Genomic DNA, 22,395 nt, shown 5'->3' with positions numbered 1-22,395 from the left:
GCCCAGGTCGGGTGCGCTTGCAGTAGGGGGTTACAAGCGTCCACGCGGGAGGGGGAGCGAGCGGCCTCACGCGAGCGGCTGTCCCGTCCTCTTCCCCGCGCGGCCCACCCTCTGTAAGAGGGCCTTGGTCCTTCCTTTTATAGGCGCAAGGAGAGGATCCAGATGTACAATGGGGGTGTAGCAGAGTGCTAACGTGTCTAGCGGAGGAGAGCTAGCGCCCTAAGTACATGCCATCGTGGCAGCCGGAGAGGTTTTGGCACCCAGTTCGTGTGGTGTCGTGGCCGTCGGAGGAGCGCTGGAGCCTGGCGAAAGGACAGCTGTCGGGGCTGTTGAGTCCTTGTTGACGTCCTCTTGCTTCCGTAAGGGGGCTGAGAGCCGCCGTCGTCAGAGAGCGTGCGGGGTGCCATCATTACTTGTCAGGCGGAGCGAGCCAGATGGGCTGAGCCCAAGTCCGAGCCCTGGGTCGAGCGGAGCGGAGTTCGCGGTCTTCCGGGGCTGAGCCCGAGTCCGAGCCCTGGGTCGGGCGGAGCGGAGTTTCCTATGGTGCTTGAGGTCGGGCCTGACTGCCTGTCAGCCTCACTCTGTCGAGTGGCACAGCAGTCGGAGCGGCGCAGGCGGCGCTGTCCTTCTGTCAGGCCGGTCAGTGGAGCGGCGAAGTGACTGCGGTCACTTCGGCTCTGTCGACTGGAGGACGTGCGTCAGGATAAAGGTGTCAGGCCGCCTTTGCATTAAATGTCCCTGCGATTTGGTCGGTTGGCGTGGCGATTTGGCCAGGGTTGCTTCTTGGTGAAGACTGGGCCTCGGGCGAGCCGGAAGTTTGTTTGTCGCTGGAGGGGGGCCTCGGGCGAGACGGAGATCCTCCGGGGTCGGCTGCCCTTGCCCGAGGCTGGGCTCGGGCGAGGCGTGATCGAGTCCCTCGAATGGACCGATCCCTGACTTAGTCGCACCCATCAGGCCTTTGCAGCTTTGTGCTGATGGGGGTTACCAGCTGAGAATTAGGAGCCTTGAGGGTACCCCTAATTATGGTCCCCGACAGTAGCCCCCGAGCCTCGAAGGGAGTGTTAACACTCGCTTGGAGGCTTTTGTCGCACTTTTTTGCAAGGGGACCAGCCTTTCTCGGTTGCGTTTTGTTCCGGTGGGTGCGCGCGAGCGCACCCGCCTGGTGTAGCCCCCGAGGCCTCGGAGGAGTGGTTTGACTCCTCCGAGGTCTTAATGCCTCGCGCAATGCTTCGGCTGGTCTGGTCGTTCCCTCATGCGAACTGGCCGTAGCCCGGGTGCACGGTCGGGTCCCAAGTTCTCGGGCTAGTATGTTGACGCTGTCAACGATTTGGCCGGAGCCAGGTTTGCGAGAGCAGCCCCCGAGCCTCTGCACAGGGCGAGAGGACGGTCAGGGACAGACTCGACTTTTTTACATACGCCCCAGCGTCGCCTTTTCGCAAGGAGGAGGGGGGGAAGCGCCATGTTGCCATCGGAGGGCGCCGAACATGGTGTCTCCGGTGAGCTGCTGGCGGGTAATCCGAGCGGACGTCCGTGCCCCATTTGTTAGGGGTCGGCTAGAGGCCCAGAGGCGCGCCCAAAAGTACCTGCGGGTGATCTGGCGGACCCGGTCCCCTGTCGACGGGGTCTGAGGGCTCGATGCCTCCCTCTGATGGGATTCCGTTACAAGATCGTTCCCGCTGGTCTCGGAAATGTCCTAGGGTACCTCGGGAGCATAGCCCGAGCCTTGGTTATGTATCGAACGTACCCAGGGTCATCCCTCGCTCTATGTCTGAGGCGGCTGTGAACCCTTCGAGGGCCAGCCTTCGAACCCCTGATCAGTAGTGGGCGCGGAGCCCGAGTGGCCTGAGGCAGCCGTTGAACCCTTCCGAGGGGCCGGACTTCGAACCTCTGACCAGTAGTGGGTGTGGAGCCCACGCGCTCTGAGGCGGCTGTTGAACCCCTCCGAGGGGCCAACCTTCGAACCCCTGGTCAGTAGGGAGGCTCGGAGCCTGTTTCCTTCATGGGGAAGGATCCTTTTCGGGGTATCCCCCTTTCCCGGTCCCTGTTGTAAGAGAGAGAAAGAGGAAAAGGAAAAGGATATGAAATCGAATGACGCGGCGTACCTTTTTGGACGCGGTCGTTATGGCGAAGGCGAAGCGTCGCTTGCTTCTCCTGCCAGAGGCGCCGCCTGTCCCGCCGCGGAGTTAATGCGACAGAGCGGGCGGTTCGCGGGGTGGCCGTTGCGCGTGCGTGAGCCGTTCGAGGAACGGAACACGGGCGCGTCGTCTTCACGCCGTGAGAGAGGGTTCTCTCACTGCCCCAGGATGGGACGTGAGCTTGGCTGACGACGTGACCGCTGCTCCTGCCCGCCTGCCACCGCCATTACTGCTGGCCCATTTTTGGCCGTATTGACCGTTCGCGCCTGGCTGGCACTGCTGGGTTGTACGCATGGTTGCCTCGAGTAGCGGTACTGGTTCCGCAGTCGAGGAGGCGTGGAAGTGGTGCGAGTGGCGGTGCAGTTGCTTGCACATAGTGACCGGCGCGCCGGTTGCGTGACGCGTGGGCGTGGGCCCCCGCGCTGGGTGCGTTGGAAGTCGGAGGGGGGCGCCCACTTGGCACGGTTGCATGCCGCCTGCATGGCTGCCCGCCCTTTCGCCCGCTGGTCTGGGCGAAAGCGGAGGAATGCTCGTAATCGCTGGGCGGTTGCATGCACTGCACGCGGCGGTTTGGCTTCTTCTGCTCTAGGCCAGCTTGCATGACGCGTGGGACCCAGCCCCCGCGCTGTAGGGGGAGGACCTTGGAGCGTGTTGGAGAAGACTCAGCCCACGACGGCTGGGGACGCAAGTAGGGAGAGTCGCCTTTAAAAGGAGGGTGACCCCCTTGGAAGGCGACCATGTCTTTGCGCTCCCTTATGCATTGTGTCTTTCCACCTTCCGAGCCCCCAGATGGGGGACACTCGCAATCCTTCTGCCTTGTCGTTGGAGGAACGCAACTCCGTGGGAGTTGGTACCTTTCAGCCATCGTTCGGCTTCAAGGATTTTCATCATGCAGCCCGGCTGCACCCCTCCGCCGGCGGTCACCCAGGACGGTGACCTCCAGTTCGATGGCGGGGGAAAGCAAACCGGGCTGCGGCCTCTGCCCCTCCCTCAGCCTCAAGGATTTTCATCATCAGTGCTAGGGAGGGGAGTGTGCCGAGTTGGGGTCTGAACGTGTATGTATTTTTGGCGCGGAGCCATGTTTTTTCCTCATTTTCGAGCACTAAGACTCGCCCGTCGGTTGCTTGAACCGCTTCCCCAAGCGTGAGTCGCCCCGTACAAAGGTGACGAGTGAGGTATCCGTATCCCAGAGGCGTAGGAGTCCCTCGGCTCGGTCGACCTTACTGTCCGAGGCTTCTCTTGCTTAGTTAAAGGAACCCCTCGGCCGCTCTTCGATGAGCCAAAGCCAGGGGTAGCTGTGTCAGCATGGACAGAGGCAGAGTTGGCTCGAAAAGAAGACTTGGTCGGCCGGAGCCTGGCCGGGTCGTCCGTTAGCGGGACCGACGCTGGAGTTGATCTGTCGAGGCCTCGGGCCGGGCTGATGTCTTCGGGGGACAGCTGGCCGAGGCCTCGGGGCGACCAGCCGAGCCGCCTGCTCGAGCCGGATTCTTGGAGAAGACCCTGGCGGCGATGGCCCGGGCATGATGATGATGTCGTCCTTCAGAGTGGAGATCCTCGGACCGCGTCGCCGTTCGAGGCTAGGCCGGACCTCGTCGAAGGTGTAGTTGACGCCGAGGGTGCTGCTGCTCCCTTCAACCGTCAAGATCCGAGCCTGCAGGATCGGATTATCTTGTAGCGTGTGTTTTCTGCAGCCGCCGAGGCCCAAACACACCCTCGCCATGTTGTAAAGCTGCGCTTCTTTTCCTCTTGTTTTGAGTATCTGGACTTTTTCGTCGGTAACAGAATTGTCTTGTGCGAGCGAGAGTTGCTTTTCACGGAAGGTGATGAGTGAGGTATCCGTATCCCGGAGGCATAGGAATCCCTCGGCTCAGTCGGCCTTGCTGCTTATGCGCACCCTTGCCCGTCCATAGGGTTCTGCCACCGACGCAGTCGAGAAGGCCCGAAGAATCGCTTCGGCAGAGGAGCTTTCGAGCGTGAAGACTTGTTCGGTCCGCGGAATCGCTTATCCGAACGCGAGTTACTTATCGCAGAAGGTGATGAGTGAGGTATCCGTATCCCGGAGGCGTAGGAGTCCCTCGGCTTGGTCAGCCTTGGCTGCTTACGTGTACTCCGTCGTTTTCAGGATCCACTTTCGAAGTAGTCGAAAAGCACGAAAGACATTCTGGCAGAAAGGATCTTTTTTCGAGGAAAAAATTCGACGCAGAGGGGGTTCCCCCCTTTTAGCCTCCGAGGGAGGGTCGGGCTTTTCCGAGGCAAAGCTGACCCTTCCTTGATGACTAAACTTTGCGTGGGAGCGAGGTATATGAATAACTTGAAAGCATCTTAAGGGTAGAAGCAACGTAGCTGTTGGATGTTCCAAGCGTTGCTGTAGACCTCGCCTTGACTGTTGGCCAGCTTGTACGTTCCGGGCTTCAGAACTTTGGCGATGACGAACGACCCTTCCCAGGGAGGCGTGAGCTTGTGCCGCCCTTGGGCGTCCTGTCGCAGCCGAAGTACCAAGTCACCCACCTGGAGGTCTCGGGACCGGACCCCTCGGGCGTGGTAGCGTCGCAGGTACTGCTGGTACCGCGCCGAGTGTAGTAAGGCCATGTCCCGAGCCTCTTCTAGCTAGTCCAGCGAGTCTTCTCGACTAGCTTGGTTGCTTTGGTCGGCATAGGCCCTCGTCCTCGGGGAACCGTATTCTAAGTCTGTGGGCAAGATGGCCTCGGCCCCATAGACTAGAAAGAACGGCGTGAAGCCCGTGGCTCGGCTCGGCGTTGTCCTCAGGCTCAGACCACCGAGGGGAGTTCCTTCATCCATCGCTTGCCGAACTTGTTGAGGTCGTTGTAGATCCGAGGCTTGAGTCCTTGTAGAATCATGTCGTTGGCACGCTCTACTTGCCCATTCGTCATGGGGTGAGCCACGGCGGCCCAGTCCACCCGGATGTGGTGATCCTTGCAGAAGTCCAGGAACTTTCTGCCGGTGAACTGGGTGCCGTTGTCGGTGATGATGGAGTTCGGGACCCCAAAACGATGGATGATGTTGGTGAAGAACGCCACCGCCTGTTTGGACCTGATGCTGTTTAGGGGTCGGACCTCGATCCACTTGGAGAATTTGTCGATGGCGACCAACAGGTGCGTGTAGCCCCCGGGTGCCTTCTGCAAGGGGCCGACGAGGTCTAGACCCCACACAGCAAAAGGCCAGGTGATGGGTATCGTCTGTAGAGCCTGAGCGGGCAGGTGGGTCTGCCTCGCGTAGAACTGACACCCTTCGCAGGTGCGGACAATTCTAGTGGCGTCGGCCACCGCCGTCGGCCAGTAGAAACCTTGTCGGAAGGTGTTTCCAACGTGGGCTCGAGGTGCTGCGTGATGGCCGCAAGCCCCCGAGTGTATCTCTCGTAGGAGCTCCTGGCCTTCGGCGATGGAAATGCATCGCTGGAGGATGCCTGAGGGGCTGCGGTGGTAGAGCTCCTTCCCATCTCCCAGCAAGACGAACGACTTGGCGCGCCGCGCCAACCGCCGAGCTTCGGCTCGGTCGAGGGGTAGCTCTCCTCGGTGGAGATACTGCAGGTACGGGGTCTGCCAGTTTTGATTAGGTGCGACCCCACTTCGCTCCTCCTCGACGCGCAGTGCCTCACCCTCGGGGGCCGAGGGTACCTCGGGCCGAGCTGAGGGTGCCTCGGGTTGGGCCGAGGGTGCCTCGGACTGAGCCGAGGGTGCCTCGGACTAAGCCGAGGGTACCTCGGGCTGAGCCGAGGGTGCCTCAGGCTTGGACGTGTTGTCGATCTTGATGGAGGGTTGATGCAGGTCTCGGGAGAAGACGTCCGGGGGAACCGTTGTTCGCCCCAAGGCTATTTTAGCCAGCTCGTCCGCAGTCTCGTTGTAGCGCCGGGCGATGTGGTTGAGCTCGAGCCCGTAGAACTTGTCTTCCAGGCGCCGAACCTCATCGCAGTAGGCCTCCATCTTCGGGTCGCGGCAGTGGGAGTTCTTCATGACTTAGTCGATGACGAGCTGCGAGTCACCGCGAGTGTCGAGGCGTCGGACCCCTAGCTCGATGGCGATCCGCAACTCGTTGACCAGAGCCTCGTACTCAGCCACATTGTTGGACGCCGGGAAGTGGAGGCGTAGCACGTAGCGTAGATGCTTTCCGAGGGGCGAGATGAAGAGTAGGCCTGCGCCGGCCCCTGTCTTCATCAGCGACCCGTCGAAGAACATGGTCCAGAGTTCCGGCTGGATCAGAACTGTTGGGAGCTGGGTGTCGACCCATTCAGCTACGAAGTCCGCCAAGACCTGGGACTTGATGGCCTTCCGAGGGGCGAACGAGATTGTTTCGCCCATGATTTCCACCGCCCACTTTGCGATTCTACCCGAGGCCTCTCGGCACTGGATGATCTCCCCCAGGGGGAAGGATGACACCACAGTTACCGGATGAGACTCGAAGTAGTGTCGCAACTTCCGTCGCGTCTGGATCACCGCGTACAACAGCTTCTGAACTTGTGGGTAGCGGATCTTGGTCTCGGACAGTACCTCGCTGATAAAGTAGATTGGCCTCTGGACGGGCAATGCATGCCCTTCTTCTCGTCTCTCAACCACGATCGCGGCGCTAACCACCTGAGTGGTCGCGACGATGTAGATCAAGAGGGCTTCTCCGGCAGCGGGAGGCACCAAGACGGGTGCGTTGGTGAGGAGCGCCTTCAGGTTCCCGAGGGCTTCCTCGGCCTCAGGGGTCCAAGTGAAGCACTCGGCCTTCCTTAAGAGGCGGTACAGAGCCAGGCCTCTTTCGCCGAGGCGTGAGATGAAACGGCTCAGAGCCGCAAGACATCCCATGACTCTCTGTACGCCTTTCAAGTCCTTGATGGGCCCCATGCTGGTGATGGCCGCAATCTTCTCCGGGTTGGCTTCGATGCCTCGCTTGGAGACGATGAACCCCAAGAGCATGCCTCGGGGAACCCCAAAGACACACTTCTCGGGATTAAGCTTCACGCCTTTCGCCTTGAGACATCGGAATGTCACTTCAAGGTCGGAAAGGAGGTCGGAGGCTTTCCTCGTCTTGACTACGATGTCATCGACGTAGGCCTCGACCGTCCGGCCAATGTGTTCGCCGAACACATGGTTCATGCACCGCTGGTACGTCGCACCCGCATTCCTCAAGCCGAACGGCATGGTGACATAGCAGTACATGTCGAAGGGTGTGATGAAAGAAGTCGCGAGCTGGTCGGACTCTTTCATCCTGATTTGGTGATACCCTGAGTAGGCGTCGAGGAAAGACAGGGTTTCGCACCCAGCAGTGGAATCCACGATTTGATCGATGCGAGGCAGAGGGTAGGGAACCTTCGGACATGCTTTGTTTAGACCAGTGTAGTCTACACACATCCGCCATTTCCCTCCTTTCTTTCTCACAAGCACAGGGTTGGCAAGCCATTCGGGATGGAATACCTCTTTGATGAACCCTGCCGCCATTAGCTTGTGGATCTCCTCGCCAATGGCTCTGCGCTTTTCTTCGTCGAATCGGCGCAAAGGCTGCTTCACGGGTCGGGCTCCAGCTCGGATATCCAGCGAGTGCTCGGCGACATCCCTCGGTATGCCGGGCATGTCCGAGGGACTCCACGCGAAAACTTCGGCGTTTGCCTGGAGAAAGTCGATGAGCACTGCTTCCTATTTGGGATCGAGCTCGGAGCCGATCCGGATCTGCTTGGAGGCATCGCCGCTGGGGTCGAGGGGGACGGACTTAACCGTCTCCACTGGCTCGAAGTTGCCGGCATGACGCTTCACGTCTGGCACCTCCTTAGAGAGGCTCTCCAGGTCGGCGATGAGGGTCTCGGACTCGGCGAGGGCCTCGGCATACTCCACGCACTCCACGTCGCATTCGAACGCGTGTTTGTACGTGAGGCCGACGGTGATGACCCCATTGGGGCCCGACATCTTGAGCTTGAGGTAGGTGTAGTTGGGGACGGCCATGAGCTTCACGTAGCATGGCCTCCCCAATACTGCATGGTAGGTTCCTCGGAACCCGACCACCTCGAACGTGAGGGTCTCCCTTCGGAAGTTGGAGGGTGTTCCGAAGCAGACGAAAAGGTCGAGTTGTCCGAGGGGCTGGACGCGCTTTCCGGGGATGATCCCGTGGAAAGGCGCAGCGCCTGCCCGGACCGAGGACAGATCAACACGCAGGAGCCCGAGGGTCTCGGCGTAGATGATGTTGAGGTTGCTGCCTCCGTCCATGAGGACCTTGGTGAGCCTGACGTCGCCGATGACGGGGTCGACAACGAGCGGGTATTTCCCCGGGCTCGGCACGCGGTCGGGGTGGTCGGCTTGGTCGAAGGTGATGGGCTTGTCGGACCAGTCTAGGTAGACTGGCGCCGCCACCTTCACCGAACAGACCTCCCGATGCTCTTGCTTGCGGTGCCGAGCCGAGGCGTTTGCCGCTTGCCCACCGTAGATCATGAAGCAGTCGCGGACCTCGGGGAACTCTCCTGCCTGGTGATCCTCCCTCTTGTCGTCGTCGCGGGCCTTGCCACCCTCCGCGGGTGGCCCAGCCCTGTGAAAGTGGCGCTGAAGCATAGCTCACTCCTCAAGGGCGTGCTTGACGGGCCCCCTGATGATAGGGGCACGACTCCTTGAGCACCTTGTCGAAGAGGTTGGCACCTCCGGGGGGTTTCCGAGGATTCTTGTACTCGGCGGCGGTGACAAGGTCCGCGTCGGCGGCGTCGCGTTTCGCTTGCGACTTCTTCTTGCCCTTCTTCTTGGCGCCACGCTGAGTTGACGCCTCGGGGGCATCTTCCGGTGGGTGGCCCTGGGGCTGCTTGTCCTTCCGGAAGATAGCCTCAACCGCCTCCTGGCCAGAGGCGAACTTGGTGGTGATGTCCATCAGCTCGCTCGCCCTGGTGGGGGTCTTGCGACCCAGCTTGCTCACCAGGTCGCGGCAGGTGGTGCCGGCGAGGAACGCGCCGATGACATCCGAATCGGTGATGTTGGGCAGCTCGGTGCGCTGCTTCGAGAATCGCCGGATGTAGTCCCGGAGAGACTCTCCCGGCTGCTGCCGGCAGCTTCGGAGGTCCCAGGAGTTCCCAGGGCGCGCGTACGTGCCCTGGAAATTGCCGGCGAAGGCTTGGACCAGGTCGTCCCAGTTGGAGATCTGCCCCGGAGGCAGGTGCTCCAACCAGGCACGAGCGGTGACGGAGAGGAACAGGTGGAGGTTGCGGATGATGAGGTTGTCATCGTCCGTCCCACCCAGTTGGCAGGCCAGCCGGTAGTCCGCAAGCCACAGTTCCGGTCTCGTCTCCCCCGAGTACTTTGTGATAGTAGTCGGGGGTCGAAACCGGGTCGGGAACGGCGCCCGTCGTATGGCGCGGCTGAAAGCCTGCGGACCGGGTGGTTCGGGCGAGGGACTCCGATCCTCCCCGCTGTCGTAGCGTCCCCCACGCCTGGGGTGGTAGCCTCGGCGCACCCTCTCGTCGAGGTGGGCCCGACGGTCGTGGTGATGGTGCTCGTTGCCGAGGCGTCCCGGGGCCGCAGGCGCTGTGTTGCGCGTGCGCCCGGTGTGGACCGAGGCTTCCCGCATGAATCGGGAAGTCGCGACGCGATGTTCCGAGGGGTACCCCTGCCTTCGGGAGGCGGAGCTTTCGGCCCGTCGGACCGCGGCGCCCTCCAGGAGATTCTTGAGCTATCCCTGGATTCGCCGCCCCTCGGTGGTTGATGGCTCCGGCATCGCGCGGAGAAGCATTGCCGCTGCAGCCAGGTTTTGGCCGACTCCACTGGAAGCGGGTGGCGGCCTTGCCCTGACATCGTCGGCGATGCGGTGCTGGATACCCTGGGGTAGATGGCGCACTTCTCCGGCCGGAGGTTGGCCCGCCCATTCCTGCCCGACGTCCCAGCGGATCGGCTCAAGTGCTCCCGCTCCCTCGTCGAGCCTGGCCGGCACCCCGCGGATTTGCTCGAGCTATGGGTCATGACCCCCCGCGGGAACGGGGACCACAGCTAACTCCCGTAGGATGTCAACGCGAGGCACAGGCCTAGGGGGATCACCGTTCTCCGGCATACCAAGATGGTTGCCTTCGGAGGGACCCCCTAGATCGACGCGGAAACATTCGCGACTTGGGCCGCAGTCCTCGTCGCCGAGGCTGTGGCTACCGTCGGAACAGTCGGAAAGGCAGTAGTCGCATGCGGTCATGAAGTCCCGCACGGCACTGGGGTTACCAAGTCCGGAGAAGTCCCAACAGAAGTCGGGCTCGTCATCTTCCTCGGACCCCGAGGGCCCGTAGGTCGAGACGTCCGTCAGCCAGTCCCAGGGTGACCGCATACGATACCCCAGAGGGTTCGGACTCGCTTCTACGAGAGCGCCCGCCAAAGCGAAGCCGCTCGGCGGGTCGAGGCTGAATCCAAGAGGCGTGAGATGGGAATCGGTCGGTACCTCTTGGTCGACGGGCGGTGATGAAGTCACGTCAGGGACTGACTGTACTGTCGTCTCAGGTATGAAGGTGACGCCCAACAAGCCTTTCGCGAGCGTGCTGGCGTCGTCCGTTTGCTCGGAATTGGCGTGTTGCGGGGAGACGGCGCTCGTCTTCGTCTCAAACGCGAGGTCGATGTCCGACGTGCCCTCCGTTGGGGTGCCGACGCCGTCGACTTGCTCGACAGCCGACGAGGTGCCGCCTCCTACTTGGCCTTGGTTGCCCCGCCTCCTCCTCCGACGGCGGGGGAGAGGGTGGGGTGAGCTCGAATGTCGTTCTTCCACCACGCAGGGAAGACGTCGTTGATTCCGCCGCCGGCGGACGGGCTGTCGGTCGCCATTGTCGCTGTCGCACGGCGGGGGAAGAAGTACCATGTCGTAGTTGCCGTCGAGGGACATGAACTCAAGACTCCCGAAACGGAGCACCGTCCCGGGCTGGAAAGGTCACTGGAGACTGCCCATCTGGAGCTTGACGGGAAGCTGTTCGTCAACACGCAGCAGGCCCCTACCTGGCGCGCCAATTGTCGGCGTTTCGAGACCGGGGGGTCCTTGGGCCGACGAGTGAAATGTCGCCGCGTGCCCCAGCCTAGATGGGTCGGCGCGAGACGGAGCGCGAAGGGGGGAAGAAAAGGCAGCCGGAGCGAGAGAGAGAGGTGGAAATCCCGCGACCTTCGTGTTCGTCCCGCGCACAGGTCGGGTGCGCTTGCAGTAGGGGGTTACAAGCGTCCACGCGGGAGAGGGAGCGAGCGGCCTCACGCGAGCGCCTGTCCCGTCCTCTTCCCCGCACGGCCCACCCTCTGTAAGAGGGCCCTGGTCCTTCCTTTTATAGGCGCAAGGAGAGGATCCAGATGTACAATGGGGGTGTAGCAGAGTGCTAACGTGTCTAGCGGAGGAGAGCTAGCGCCCTAAGTACATGCCATCGTGGCAGCCGGAGAAGTTTTGGCACCCAGTTCGTGTGGTGTCGTGGCCATCGGAGGAGCGCTGGAGCCTGGCGGAAGGACATCTGTCGGGGCTGTTGAGTCCTTGCTGACGTCCTCTTGCTTCCGTAAGGGGGCTGAGAGCCGCCGTCGTCAGAGAGCGTGCAGGGTGCCATCATTACTTGTCAGGCGGAGCGAGCCAGATGGGACGCCGGTCTTGTTCCCCGTAGCCTGAGTCAGCTTGGGGTAGGGTATGGCGCCTCCTGTTGATGTGGTCGGTCCGCGCCCTAGGTTGGGCGATGTGGAGGCTCCTCCGAGGTTGAGGTCGAGTCTGTCTTGCGTGGCTGAGGTCGAGTCCGAGCCCCTGGGTCGGGCGAGGCGGAGACCGTCGGCTGAAGCCAGGGCTAAGTCCGAGCCCTGGGGTCGGGCGAAGCGGAGTTCGTCGTCTTCTGGGGCTGAGCCTAAGTCCGAGCCCTAGGGTCGGGCGAAGCGGAGTTCGTCGTCTTCTGGGGCTGAGCCCAAGTCAGAGCCCTAGGTCGGGCGGAGCGGAGTTCGCCGTCTTCCGGGGCTGAGCCCAAGTCCGAGCCTTGGGTCGGGCGGAGCGGAGTTCGCCGTCTTCCGGGGCTGAGCCCAAGTCCAAGCCCTGGGTCGGGCGGAGCGGAGTTCGCCGTCTTCCGGGGCTGAGCCCAAGTCTGAGCCCTGGGTCGGGCGGAGCGGAGTTCGCCGTCTTCCGGGGCTGAGCCCGAGTCCGAGCCCTGGGTCGGGCGGAGCGGAGTTCGCCGTCTTCCGGGGCTGAGCCCGAGTCTGAGCCCTGGATCGGGCGGAGCGGAGTTTCCTATGGTGCTTGAGGTCGGGCCTGACTGCCTGTCAACCTCACTCTGTCGAGTGGCACAGCAGTCAGAGCGGCGCAGGCGGCGCTGTCCTTCTGTCAGGCCGGTCAGTGGAGCGGCGAAGTGACTGCGGTCACTTCGGCTCTGTCGACTGGAAGACGTGCGTCAGGATAAATGTGTCAGGCCGCCTTTGCATTAAATGCCCCTGCGATTTGGTCGGTTGGCGTGGCGATTTGGCCAGGGTTGCTTCTTGGTGAAGACTGGGCCTTGGGTGAGCCGGAAGTTTGTTCGTCGCTGGAGGGGGGGCCTCGGGCGAGACGGAGATCCTCCGGGGTCGGCTGCCCTTGCCCGAGGCTGGACTCGGACGAGACGTGATCGAGTCCCTCGAATGGATCGATCCCTGACTTAGTCGCACCCATCAGACCTTTGCAGCTTTGTGCTGATGGGGGTTACCAGCTGAGAATTAGGAGCCTTGAGGGTACCCCTAATTATGGTTCCCGACAAATATTAAAGTATAGATGTAGAAATATATTTTGGATATTTGGGGGTTTTATTTTTAAGATGAATACTTTTTAAATCAATCCAGTGGTGAGAGGGACGGAAAGAGGCTAAACTCTCTCTTTTGTACTCTGTCGAGTCTGGGTATTATATATTCTTTGAGTATTCGGTAGTTCACTTTAATATTCAGTGTATATTTTTTAGTTCTTGTTTTACTATTTCACGCGTTATAGACCAGAAAACATTTATTACGCATAATTAGGTCGAATGATTTTTAAACACATGGTTAAATCGTCCAGTCCACAAATTATATAGACCTCGAGGAAGGTTGTTGCCACCTTGGATTCATATGAATTACGATGTAAATATACATACAACTAGCATGCTAGTACACTATTACCTCGACATTACTGGATTTCGGCACATTCATGAATCCTGTAGAGGTGTGAGGATAAGTTATATGCTAGTAAAACTAAGTAAAATATTCTAATGTTAAAACTAAGACAAATAATTCATTTACACATGAAAGGTGATTTTGAGGTAATAGTGTAGTTAGAAAGATATATTTCAACGAAATTGGCCCCTGCATTTTATATTTGATCCCCTTTTTATTGTTGTCTTGGCAAAATTACAGTGGAGAGTCAAATTTCTTGGAGTGCATGCCTCAATTTCGTTGAAATATATCTTTCTAACTACACTAATACCTCAAAATCACTTTTCATGTGTAAATGAATTATTTGTCTTAGTTTTAACATTAGAATATTTAACTTAGTTTTACTAGCATATAACTTATCCTCACACCTGTACAGGGATTCATGAATGTGCCGAATCCAGTAATGTCGAGGTAATAGTGTACTAGCATGCTAGTTGTATGTATATTTACATGGTAACTAGAACAGACGGCGCCCTTACGGGCGCCCTATCCAGGGTTATGTCGTGGCGGCGAAGATGAGGTCCTTCAGATCCGCGGGGCGCGACCCATTGGATGGGACGGACAGAGCGCACTGGGGCGCCGTGGCCATCGGCGGCGGCCCGGTCGGCCCTTCCTCCTCCTCCTGGCCGTCGTCGTCGGCATCGGCGCCGAACAGGGAGAGGGGCAGCGGGCCCCGCGGCTTCTCCCAAGGCGAGGAGGGAGCGGCGACTGGCGTGGCCGTTGGGGCAGATGTGCCCGCGTCGGATCCGAGCCCACTTGCCACAAAGTCGCCCCAGTCGAAGGCCGCGGTGGGCGGCTGCGGCACGGAGGCAAAGGTGAAGTCCCCGAAATCGAGGTCGTCGTCGAGGAACGGTGCGGGCGACAGCGGGAACGCGACGGCGTCCATTGGCACACGTGGCGAGACGCGGTGGGCGGAAGCCCCGCCGAATGCGGAGGAGCCTCCAATTTCTAGTGGCTTTTAACAAGAAGTAATACCGCTGCTGAAGAAAAAACTGTCTATATTTACCTGTGAAGTGTTCAACAAAGAGCCAAATGAATCCGGTACAATTAGTCAGGTGAAGAACAGGCAAGGGCAGATGCCAACTAACATGCAGGAAATGTCAATATACAGCATCCAGATAGAACCATAGGACCCCCACAGTCCAGAAGTCTCAGCTCCTTCCGTTTGGCAGACATTTTTTTTGGAGGAAAGATTAAAATAAATGTTTCTTTCTTGGCAAAGAAGACCAGCAACAGAAGTTGCTTATGTACTGCTAAGGCTCAACTTTGGTTTCGCTTTTGCAATCTAGTGCAAATCTAACAGTGCACTGAATTATTACAAATAATATCCATCCATGAAACCAGGACTCCTCATTAAAATCATATAGTAGCATGCTCCTAACCATTCCATGCCTAACACTACAATATTCATATTTGAGAGCTAGCACTTGTTTCCCTGTCGAGAAACACATTCACTGGCTTGGTACTAACTCAGGTATTAAGAACCTAGGCAAATCCAAGTCGGAATGCACATCAGGTAAAATTTGAAACATAAGTGTTCAAATTTTAGTATCTTCTCTAACTTAAATTGACAATGTCACATAACATATAGGCCATTCTTCTGGGAAAGCACAGAAGGAACACTTGAAATAGAAGAATGCAAGCTTGTCATGGCAATGGACACAACACGTTACTTAATGATTCATGATTGGACAGCTCTGAACTTCATCAAGCACCCAGAAGCAACAGATTGTGATTTATCTTCCTCCTCTACAACCACACGGTACAAAGTTGCAAACAACATCACAAATTATTTTAAAATAAGAGATTGCAACCCTTGAGAGTACAATGGGATGAATGTAACAGAAACCATTTTTATATACAAGCGGTTGAGTAATCAAAATAGACTAACCTTATCATATCAAAATAGACTAACCTTATGTTGTACTCTAGTGCAATCATGTTAATCCAAGTAGATAATATATGGAATACTATGCTGAAGCAAAAGAAAAGAAACAATAATAATAATAATAATAGCTTCTCATTTACAGCTCTAAGTCTCAGATTCGATACAGTGCCAATCATAACCACCACAACTACCTTCCGCAAATGTACACTGATATTTTGAGAAACTCAAGTTTCTAAGCTAAAGATTTTAGCATTTTCCTCAACAAAGAAACAGACAATCCCACTATAAGTTGTCAGAACAGTTGTGCGATGGATCTCCTAGCAAATAAATAAATAAACATCTACAGTAGCAAGCACAAACTTCAATCCTACAAAATAGTCTATAATGATTCAACTTGACTAAACAAACATAATCGTGCTATGCAAATGCATGTGCAGTTGATGATTCATACTTGATCCATTACCAAGTCTATTTCAGTGTAAAAACATGCTGGATTGAGAATCCAGATGGAAGAATTATGCACAGCACAAGGGCCTCATCTATGAGATTTTTTTGAGCATGATGATAGGAGATAGCAACCCACATGAAAGAAACCTGGTCATGCCATGTATAGGCTACGAGTACTAACGAAGAGCATGTGGCAGTGGTCGCACACTTTGCAGCCTAATGACAGCCCAAATATGAACAGAAAAAAATGTCAGATACAAGCAAATATAGGAAACAAATATTTGACATAAAGCAGAAGGAGAAGGGGCTCAATGGGACACCCACATGCAGCTTTTTGCCTATATGTATAGATTAGTAGACTGTAGTAAGTGGTCCTTGATGTCTGGTCATTCCTAGGCTAAATGCTAATCAAGTAATCATATTTAACAGCAGTTGAGATTTCTTTAGCTTGTAAGTTTCCTCAACGACTGATAAACATGCATATGATTATGAACTATGAAGGGTAAAATATTGATTTAGAACAGCGTATTCTTTGAATAAGATTGAAGAATTGAGAACTCTCGGAACAAATGGTGCAAATATTATTATCAACAAAAATAATTACATTGTGATACTAATCTGCACAGGTGTGTCCAGATTCCATCTATAAGAAACATTTTAAAAAGAAATGAGCAGCAAATCTGCAACTAACAGTGAAGCTTCTTTGAGTCTAAGTTGGGATCAAACAGTCACCTACAAGAAAGAATACGACAGACAACTTACGAGGATGCCAATCCTTAGAAACCAAGTAGATTCCAAAGAAAAGTTGCTTCTGCTGCTGCCATCTTTAAAAAAACGCATGGCATGGGCTAACGCTCTACTTGAGCCACTTATATGAAACCGAAAAGTCCTCACGCAAACAAGCGCGAACTTCTCCTCCTCCCCCTGTTCGCAGTTCTGGAGCTTCTCATTGGTGTCAGATAGAACCGAAGCATCCCGTTGTCTAGGTTCCCAGGAGATGTGTAATGCACGCTCCTGCTCCTGCCAATCTTGCTATTCTTGAGCCAATCGGTCCGGAAAACTGTGCACATCCGCATTGCTTGCAGCCTGTGAGCTTCGGATTGCGCTTTGGCTCGCTCTGCCCGGCACATGTCCGTTGCGGCTGGGTTGAGTTTCGCCGCCCATGTCTGCTGCCTCCGCATTTTTACCCCTCCGGATCTCCCTCCTCGATTCCGAGAGGGAGCGCTCGAGGACATGCTCCCCTTTCCTCACGGAACTCCTTGAGAGGACTGGTTATGCTCCGATCCCACACCCTGCTCCACCTGTTGGACCTCCGTCTCCCAGCACTAGAGACGGCCATCTCCGTCCCAGTGTCACAAGACCTCCTTCCGCTGAGACGGCGCTCATCGGCATCGCCCCCTGCATCAGTCGAGTGTCCGCCATTCGTGCTCTCAGCAGCCGCGGCGCGGGTCTCCCCGACCGCCTCCTCCGCGTTGCTCCTCGTCGCCCCATCCGGGGGCTCCCGCTCCTCTAAGCAGGCGAAGGAGCACGCGAACGCCCTGCCCACCATGGACCCGTCCCACGAGTGGCGGGGCGGCTGCAGGGGCAGGGAGCCTCTGCTCGGGCCCCGGGACGCCGTCCACTCGCACGAGCGGCGGAAGCTGGGCTTCCGCTCCGCATGCGCGCCGCCGGAGCCGTGGGGCGAGAGATCCACCGCCACCCCGCGCGGCGGGATCGAGGGCTCCCTGGCAGAGGCCGCCGCGTTCCTCCCCCACCGCAGCGCTCCCCTTGGCAGACGACGAATCGACTGGAGCCACGACCCGGGCCCCCTGCGCTTGCCCCCTCGACCAGTACCTCCTCCTGCGGAAACGGACTGAGGCTCCGCCGACTGGGTGCCCCCCTCAGACGAAGGGGAACTCACGGGCGAGGCCGCGGAGAGGCCAGTCATGCGCCAGAACATGGCGGCGGCGGTGGGACGACCAGCGGCGGATCTAGGGTTTGGGGCGCCGGGGAGAGCGGATCTGAGGGCGAGCCCACGCGAATCCGAGCAGCGGCGGCCGAATTGCCTGGCCGCGGAGGGCGGGTCGGATCGGTAGAGCGGGCGAGCGGATCGAACTGGGATCGCGAGATGGGGAGGGAGGCGCACGCTCGCTCGCACACACGAGACACGAGAGGATGAAAAAACAGCACGCTTTCACCTGCGGGACCGCGTCGGCGGTGTGGGGCGGCTGAGATCCGTAGAGGCCAGCTATGAGGTCCTTCAGATCCGCGGGGCGCGACCCGTTGGATGGGACGGACAGAGCGCACTGGGGCGCCGTGGCCATCGGCGGCGGCCCGGCCGGCCCTACCTCCTCCTACTGGCCGTCGGCGGCGGCATCGACGCCGAACAGGGAGAGGGGCAGCGGGCCCCGCGGCTTCTCCCAAGGCGAGGAGGAGGGAGCGGCGGCTGGCGCGGCCGTTGGGGCAGATGTGCCCGCGTCGGATCCGAGCCCGCTTGCCACAAAGTCGCCCCAGTCGTCGAAGGCCGCGAAGGCGGCGGTGGGCGGCTGCGGCTGCGGCGCGGAGGCGAAGGTGAAGTCCCCGAAATCGAGGTCGTCGTCGAGGAACGGTGCGGGCGACAGCGGGAACGCGACGGCGTCCATTGGCACACGTGGCGAGACGCGGTGGGCGGAAGCCCCGCCGAATGCGGAGGAGGCTCCAATTTCTAGTGTCTTTTAACAAGAAGTAATTCATATGGATCCAAGGTGGCAACAACCTTCCTCGACGTCTATATAATTTATGGACCGGACAATTTAACTATGTCGTGTTTAAAAATCATTCGACCTAATTATGCGTAATAAATATGTTCTGGTTTATAACACGTGAAATAGTAAAACAAGAACTAAAAAATATACACTGAATACTAAAGTGAACCTACCGAATACTCAAAAAATATATAATATATAGACTCGACATAGTACAAAAGAGAGAGTTTAGCCTCTTTCCGTCCCTCTCACCACTGGATTGATTTAAAAGTATGCATTTTAAAAATAAACCCCCAAATATGCAAAATATATTTCTATATCTATACTTTAATATTAAGAATCTAATGTGATCACCTGGTGCAAACATGTCCTGATTGGTTCTCTTGGCACACGTGTTCCGCCTTGGCCCCAATGCCCTATAGGCCCAGCCCAGCGCTTGCACAATGCTCTCTCAGCTACTACTCCTGTGAACTCCCAACACCCACATAACCCGTTACTGCCCGCGCAAAAAATAGTGTAGAGCGAGCCCTCGAACCGTTGTAAAGCACATACAAATAGCTAATATATAGATGAAAACAACATACGGCTCGCTACCGTGGTGCCGTCCTCCTCTGGTGATGGGAACCCTTCTATGAAAAAACTTTTATTTAGGTTGTGGTGTTCTGCTGTCTCTTCATTGAGTGGCAGACATCTATAAGGTCTGATTTGGTGACCAAATAATTGGATAGAAAGGAGATTCTTTCTCGTGGATTCTCTCCAATTCACGGATCACCAAATCAGCCTATCCAATTCCCGGGTCACAAAATCAAAATTCGTCTGACTTTTCTACCTCTCTTATTATTTTTTTATAATAGTAATTAACCTTTACTGTGATATCGTTTAGCCTGTTTGATTTTTTTATTTATTTCTAAACTTTTTAAATAAGACGAGCCATAACTAAAAAAACAAAAAAAAAGTTACTGCTGATGCACCAGTCTGGTCCATTGGCCCCAGTCAATACACGGCCCATCCGCCCTGGTCCTCAGCCCAATCTCCCATCGTCTCGATGACTCGATGCGTCATGCCTCATGCGACTCTGTCTCCCAAGGCCCCGACGCCCGTCCGCCCGTCGCGTTGCTTCGATGCCCCCCCTCGCAGTCGCGACTCGCCTCCTCCGCGCCGTTCCCCATTCATCCTAAAGGCCTAAACCCTAGCCTCCTTGCTCCTGCGCTCCGGTCGCCGGTGCGTCCCCTCCTCCGCTGGCCGCCGGCGCCGGTGCAATCACCCGCCGCCGCCAGTGCATCCGTCCAGGGCTGCACGGCCACCTGTGCCCACTGGGTTGTGCGGTCCTAACGCAAGTTCGGCGCCGACCACCGCCGAACTGAAGCCGTCTGCCCACACCCACTCGCGGCAGCACCGCCGGACGGCTCCCGGCACTGCGCCAGTGCGTGCTGCCTCCGGTATAGCGGCTGCCGGATCCCGCCGCGGCACCTGCAGGTTGGTACTTTTAATGAGACATAGTTTAATGTTTTAATTTGAACCTAGCTGGCCTCTTACACTGCCATACTTAGCTCCATTTCTGAGACTATCACTGCTGGACGCCATGACGTCTAGTGGAGGTCCGATCCATTGGGACTTGAGGTCTTCTTGTTTGGGCTATAGGACCCCTATCTTGCTTTGCTTGGACGGATTGCTCATGTTGTTTTGTTTCTCTTCCTTATGGCGATCCTTGAAATCCTTTTTTTGTTTTTCTTCCCAGCCCATCTAGGCTGCATGTATAGGTGATTTGTTTTATTTTCCAAGCCTTTGGGCAAGTGAACCTCCACACCCAATGTGATGTCAGCTGCTGGCTGTAGACTGGAGCTCCTCCCTTGCGGCTGTTTATCCCCCACTGCTTTGCCTAGGGGCGCTAGCCATTCCAGCTGAGTTTGCTTCTATGGGGATTGTCGTTTGTGATATTCGGGTCTTGAGGTCCCCTTCTGCGCGATTGATGAGCCTATTATGTTGTGGTGCAATGCTTTAGGGATTTGGAGTTTGAACAATGCCAATGTGGCTACCCTGCATGATTTTAGGCGAACATAGTGTCAGTACATTTTGGGAATTTTACCAGAAATGCCCTGAAGTCTGCATGCTCTGTTTTATAAGTTATTGGGATATTCATTGATTCCATTCATGTAGTTGCCTGTGTTAGTTCTCTAACCAAGCTTTGAGGCATCTCACTTGATCAAATAATGCAACTTAAAAGTATTTCATTAGATTGTTGTGAAATGAATTTCACTCATTTAGAACAACTGGATGAAATGTTACTGTGATACATTATGCGTAGCCGTGGGATTTCTTAGAATTTAGTTATTTCTGGCATCGACACCAACAGTGTGCTATAATTTACTTCTGCTGATCCGCATTAGAATTCCTCTGTGTTAGTTAATTATGAAAAAAATCATCGCAAATGAAGGAATGAGTGTGAAAAGTCAATTTGTCACTCTTTTTAATACTCTGTGATTTTAGCCTTCTTAAATTTTCCCTATTTTTAGGTGGTTTTAGAACTTCTACACATTGTTTACCCCTTTTGTCCATTTTTGTCGCTGCTTAATAAATGCTACCACTCTCACAAATGAATAAGTCATCTTTCCAAATGTGCATATTAAGTGAAGGGCCCTAAGGATATTTGATATACTACTTAATCCTTGTGCTCAAGTCTAAATGGCCTATATTTGGAATCAGAGGATGTAGATGTAGTGACCTCCAGGGGTTTCAGAATAGCTCATTGGTATATGTTACTATAGGTTGGATACCTGCTTCCAACATTCAATTTTTCGTTGGCTCATTTCAGCAATCTGAAGGCATACTGCACTGTCTGCTCTTCAACACATTGGGCACATATTTCTCTGGGTCATTGATTTTTTTGTTTAACCCAAAACTATGGGGCTACAACCTTCCAGCGTGATCAATTTTTACAACTGCAATAGGATTTTCATGTACAAGCAGACTACAAAGAACTTGGGGGGACACAGAAACTGAAATGGCTACGTCAGTTCCTTTTCCTTGCTACTCACTACATATTGCTAGATTTCTGCAGGCACTAATCACTAACAGTTACTGCACTGTTGGTATGCGAGTCCTAGTTTGCTGCTCATGCTCTAAGATATGAGGTAGTTCTGTGTGAGGGATTTGAAAGATGGCGTCAAAAGGTCCCCGGTCAAGGCTAGACCATGACACAAGAGCTAGGCGTCAGAAGGTTAGCTCACAGATTTGTTATTGCATGAATCCATTCACTGTGTATTTCTCTTCATCTTTCGAGCCAGTTTACATGGCACATTGTACTACCTAATCACTGCCATTTATATGGTGTCATGCTCCGTAGTTTGAGAGGAAAATAAATGGAAATTGTTATTTTTTTGCGCAATTTCTGTTATATTGTTTAATATCAGTAAATTGACTACTCCATTTCTCTTTTGTTCTGATTACGTTACTTTAAACTCCATCTTATTGGTGCAGGCTCTTGAAGCTCCAAGGGAGCCTCGACGGCCAAAAGTTCACTGGGACCATGTCCTTGCTGAGATGTTGTGGCTGGCAAAGGTTGCTTACTATATTATATTATAATTGGCAAACTGCAATCCTTCTCATTGAAACCTCCCGCTTAAATTTATCAACAATTTTTAATTATTTTTTCCTTTAGCAAGCTTAAATTTGTGTATGAAGCAGGAGTTTGATTCTGAGAGAAAATGGAAGTTGTCCATGGCCAAAAAGATTGCTCAAAGAGCAAATAAGAGCATAGTTGATCAAGCAGCAAAGGGCGAGAGAAAACAGAAGGTTTGACTTGTGTCACAATGTTTATAAACTGTACAGTCGAATCTAGTTGTCAATTGTCATAATTAGTCGTGGACCAGACCGATTAGTCGAGACTAGTCAGTCTTAGTTGTCCTATATATTTCAGGACATATACATACTATATATACTGTGTATTATACACAATAAAGCAAGCATCAAGACTACATTCAAGGTCATGCATGATCACTTCCACCACTGCACTCTTCCTCCATGATGGAACCCTAACCCACCCCCGTCTCTTCACCTCCTGGCGCCATCGTCCACCACAACCCCTCGCCGAACTTCACTCAGAA

General features: G+C 55.4%; 1 protein-coding gene and 1 pseudogene across 12 annotated transcripts in view; one reads left to right on the top strand and one right to left on the bottom strand.

Moving 5' to 3' along the window:
- Positions 1-16,119: 16,119 nt before the first annotated feature.
- Positions 16,120-17,508, bottom strand: LOC103628811 (uncharacterized; annotated as a pseudogene).
- Positions 17,509-19,320: 1,812 nt separating this feature from the next.
- LOC100216988 (uncharacterized) overlaps positions 19,321-22,395 on the top strand; it is a 31,451-nt gene continuing 28,376 nt past the window's right edge. For 3 of the 12 annotated variants that reach the window (XR_004858130.1, XR_002269408.3, XM_035967758.1), the window contains exons 1-4: positions 19,377-19,768; positions 21,341-21,509; positions 21,770-21,850; positions 21,977-22,084. Coding sequence is in view for 3 of the 12 variants with exons in the window: in XM_035967758.1 (XP_035823651.1) it covers positions 21,450-21,509; positions 21,770-21,850; positions 21,977-22,084 (249 nt within the window). In the remaining 9 variants the exon portion in view is untranslated. Of the gene's footprint in view, positions 21,510-21,769; positions 21,851-21,976; positions 22,085-22,395 lie in introns of all 12 variants that reach the window. The other 9 variants (XR_002269404.3, XM_020553112.2, XR_002269407.1 and 6 more) reach the window with 8 other exon arrangements.

This window comes from Zea mays, chromosome 5, assembly GCF_902167145.1.
Source record: "Zea mays cultivar B73 chromosome 5, Zm-B73-REFERENCE-NAM-5.0, whole genome shotgun sequence".
Classification (NCBI taxonomy): Eukaryota; Viridiplantae; Streptophyta; class Magnoliopsida; order Poales; family Poaceae; genus Zea; species Zea mays.
The sequence above is the reverse complement of the archived record's forward strand: the minus strand, read 5'-3'. Positions and strand labels throughout refer to the sequence as shown.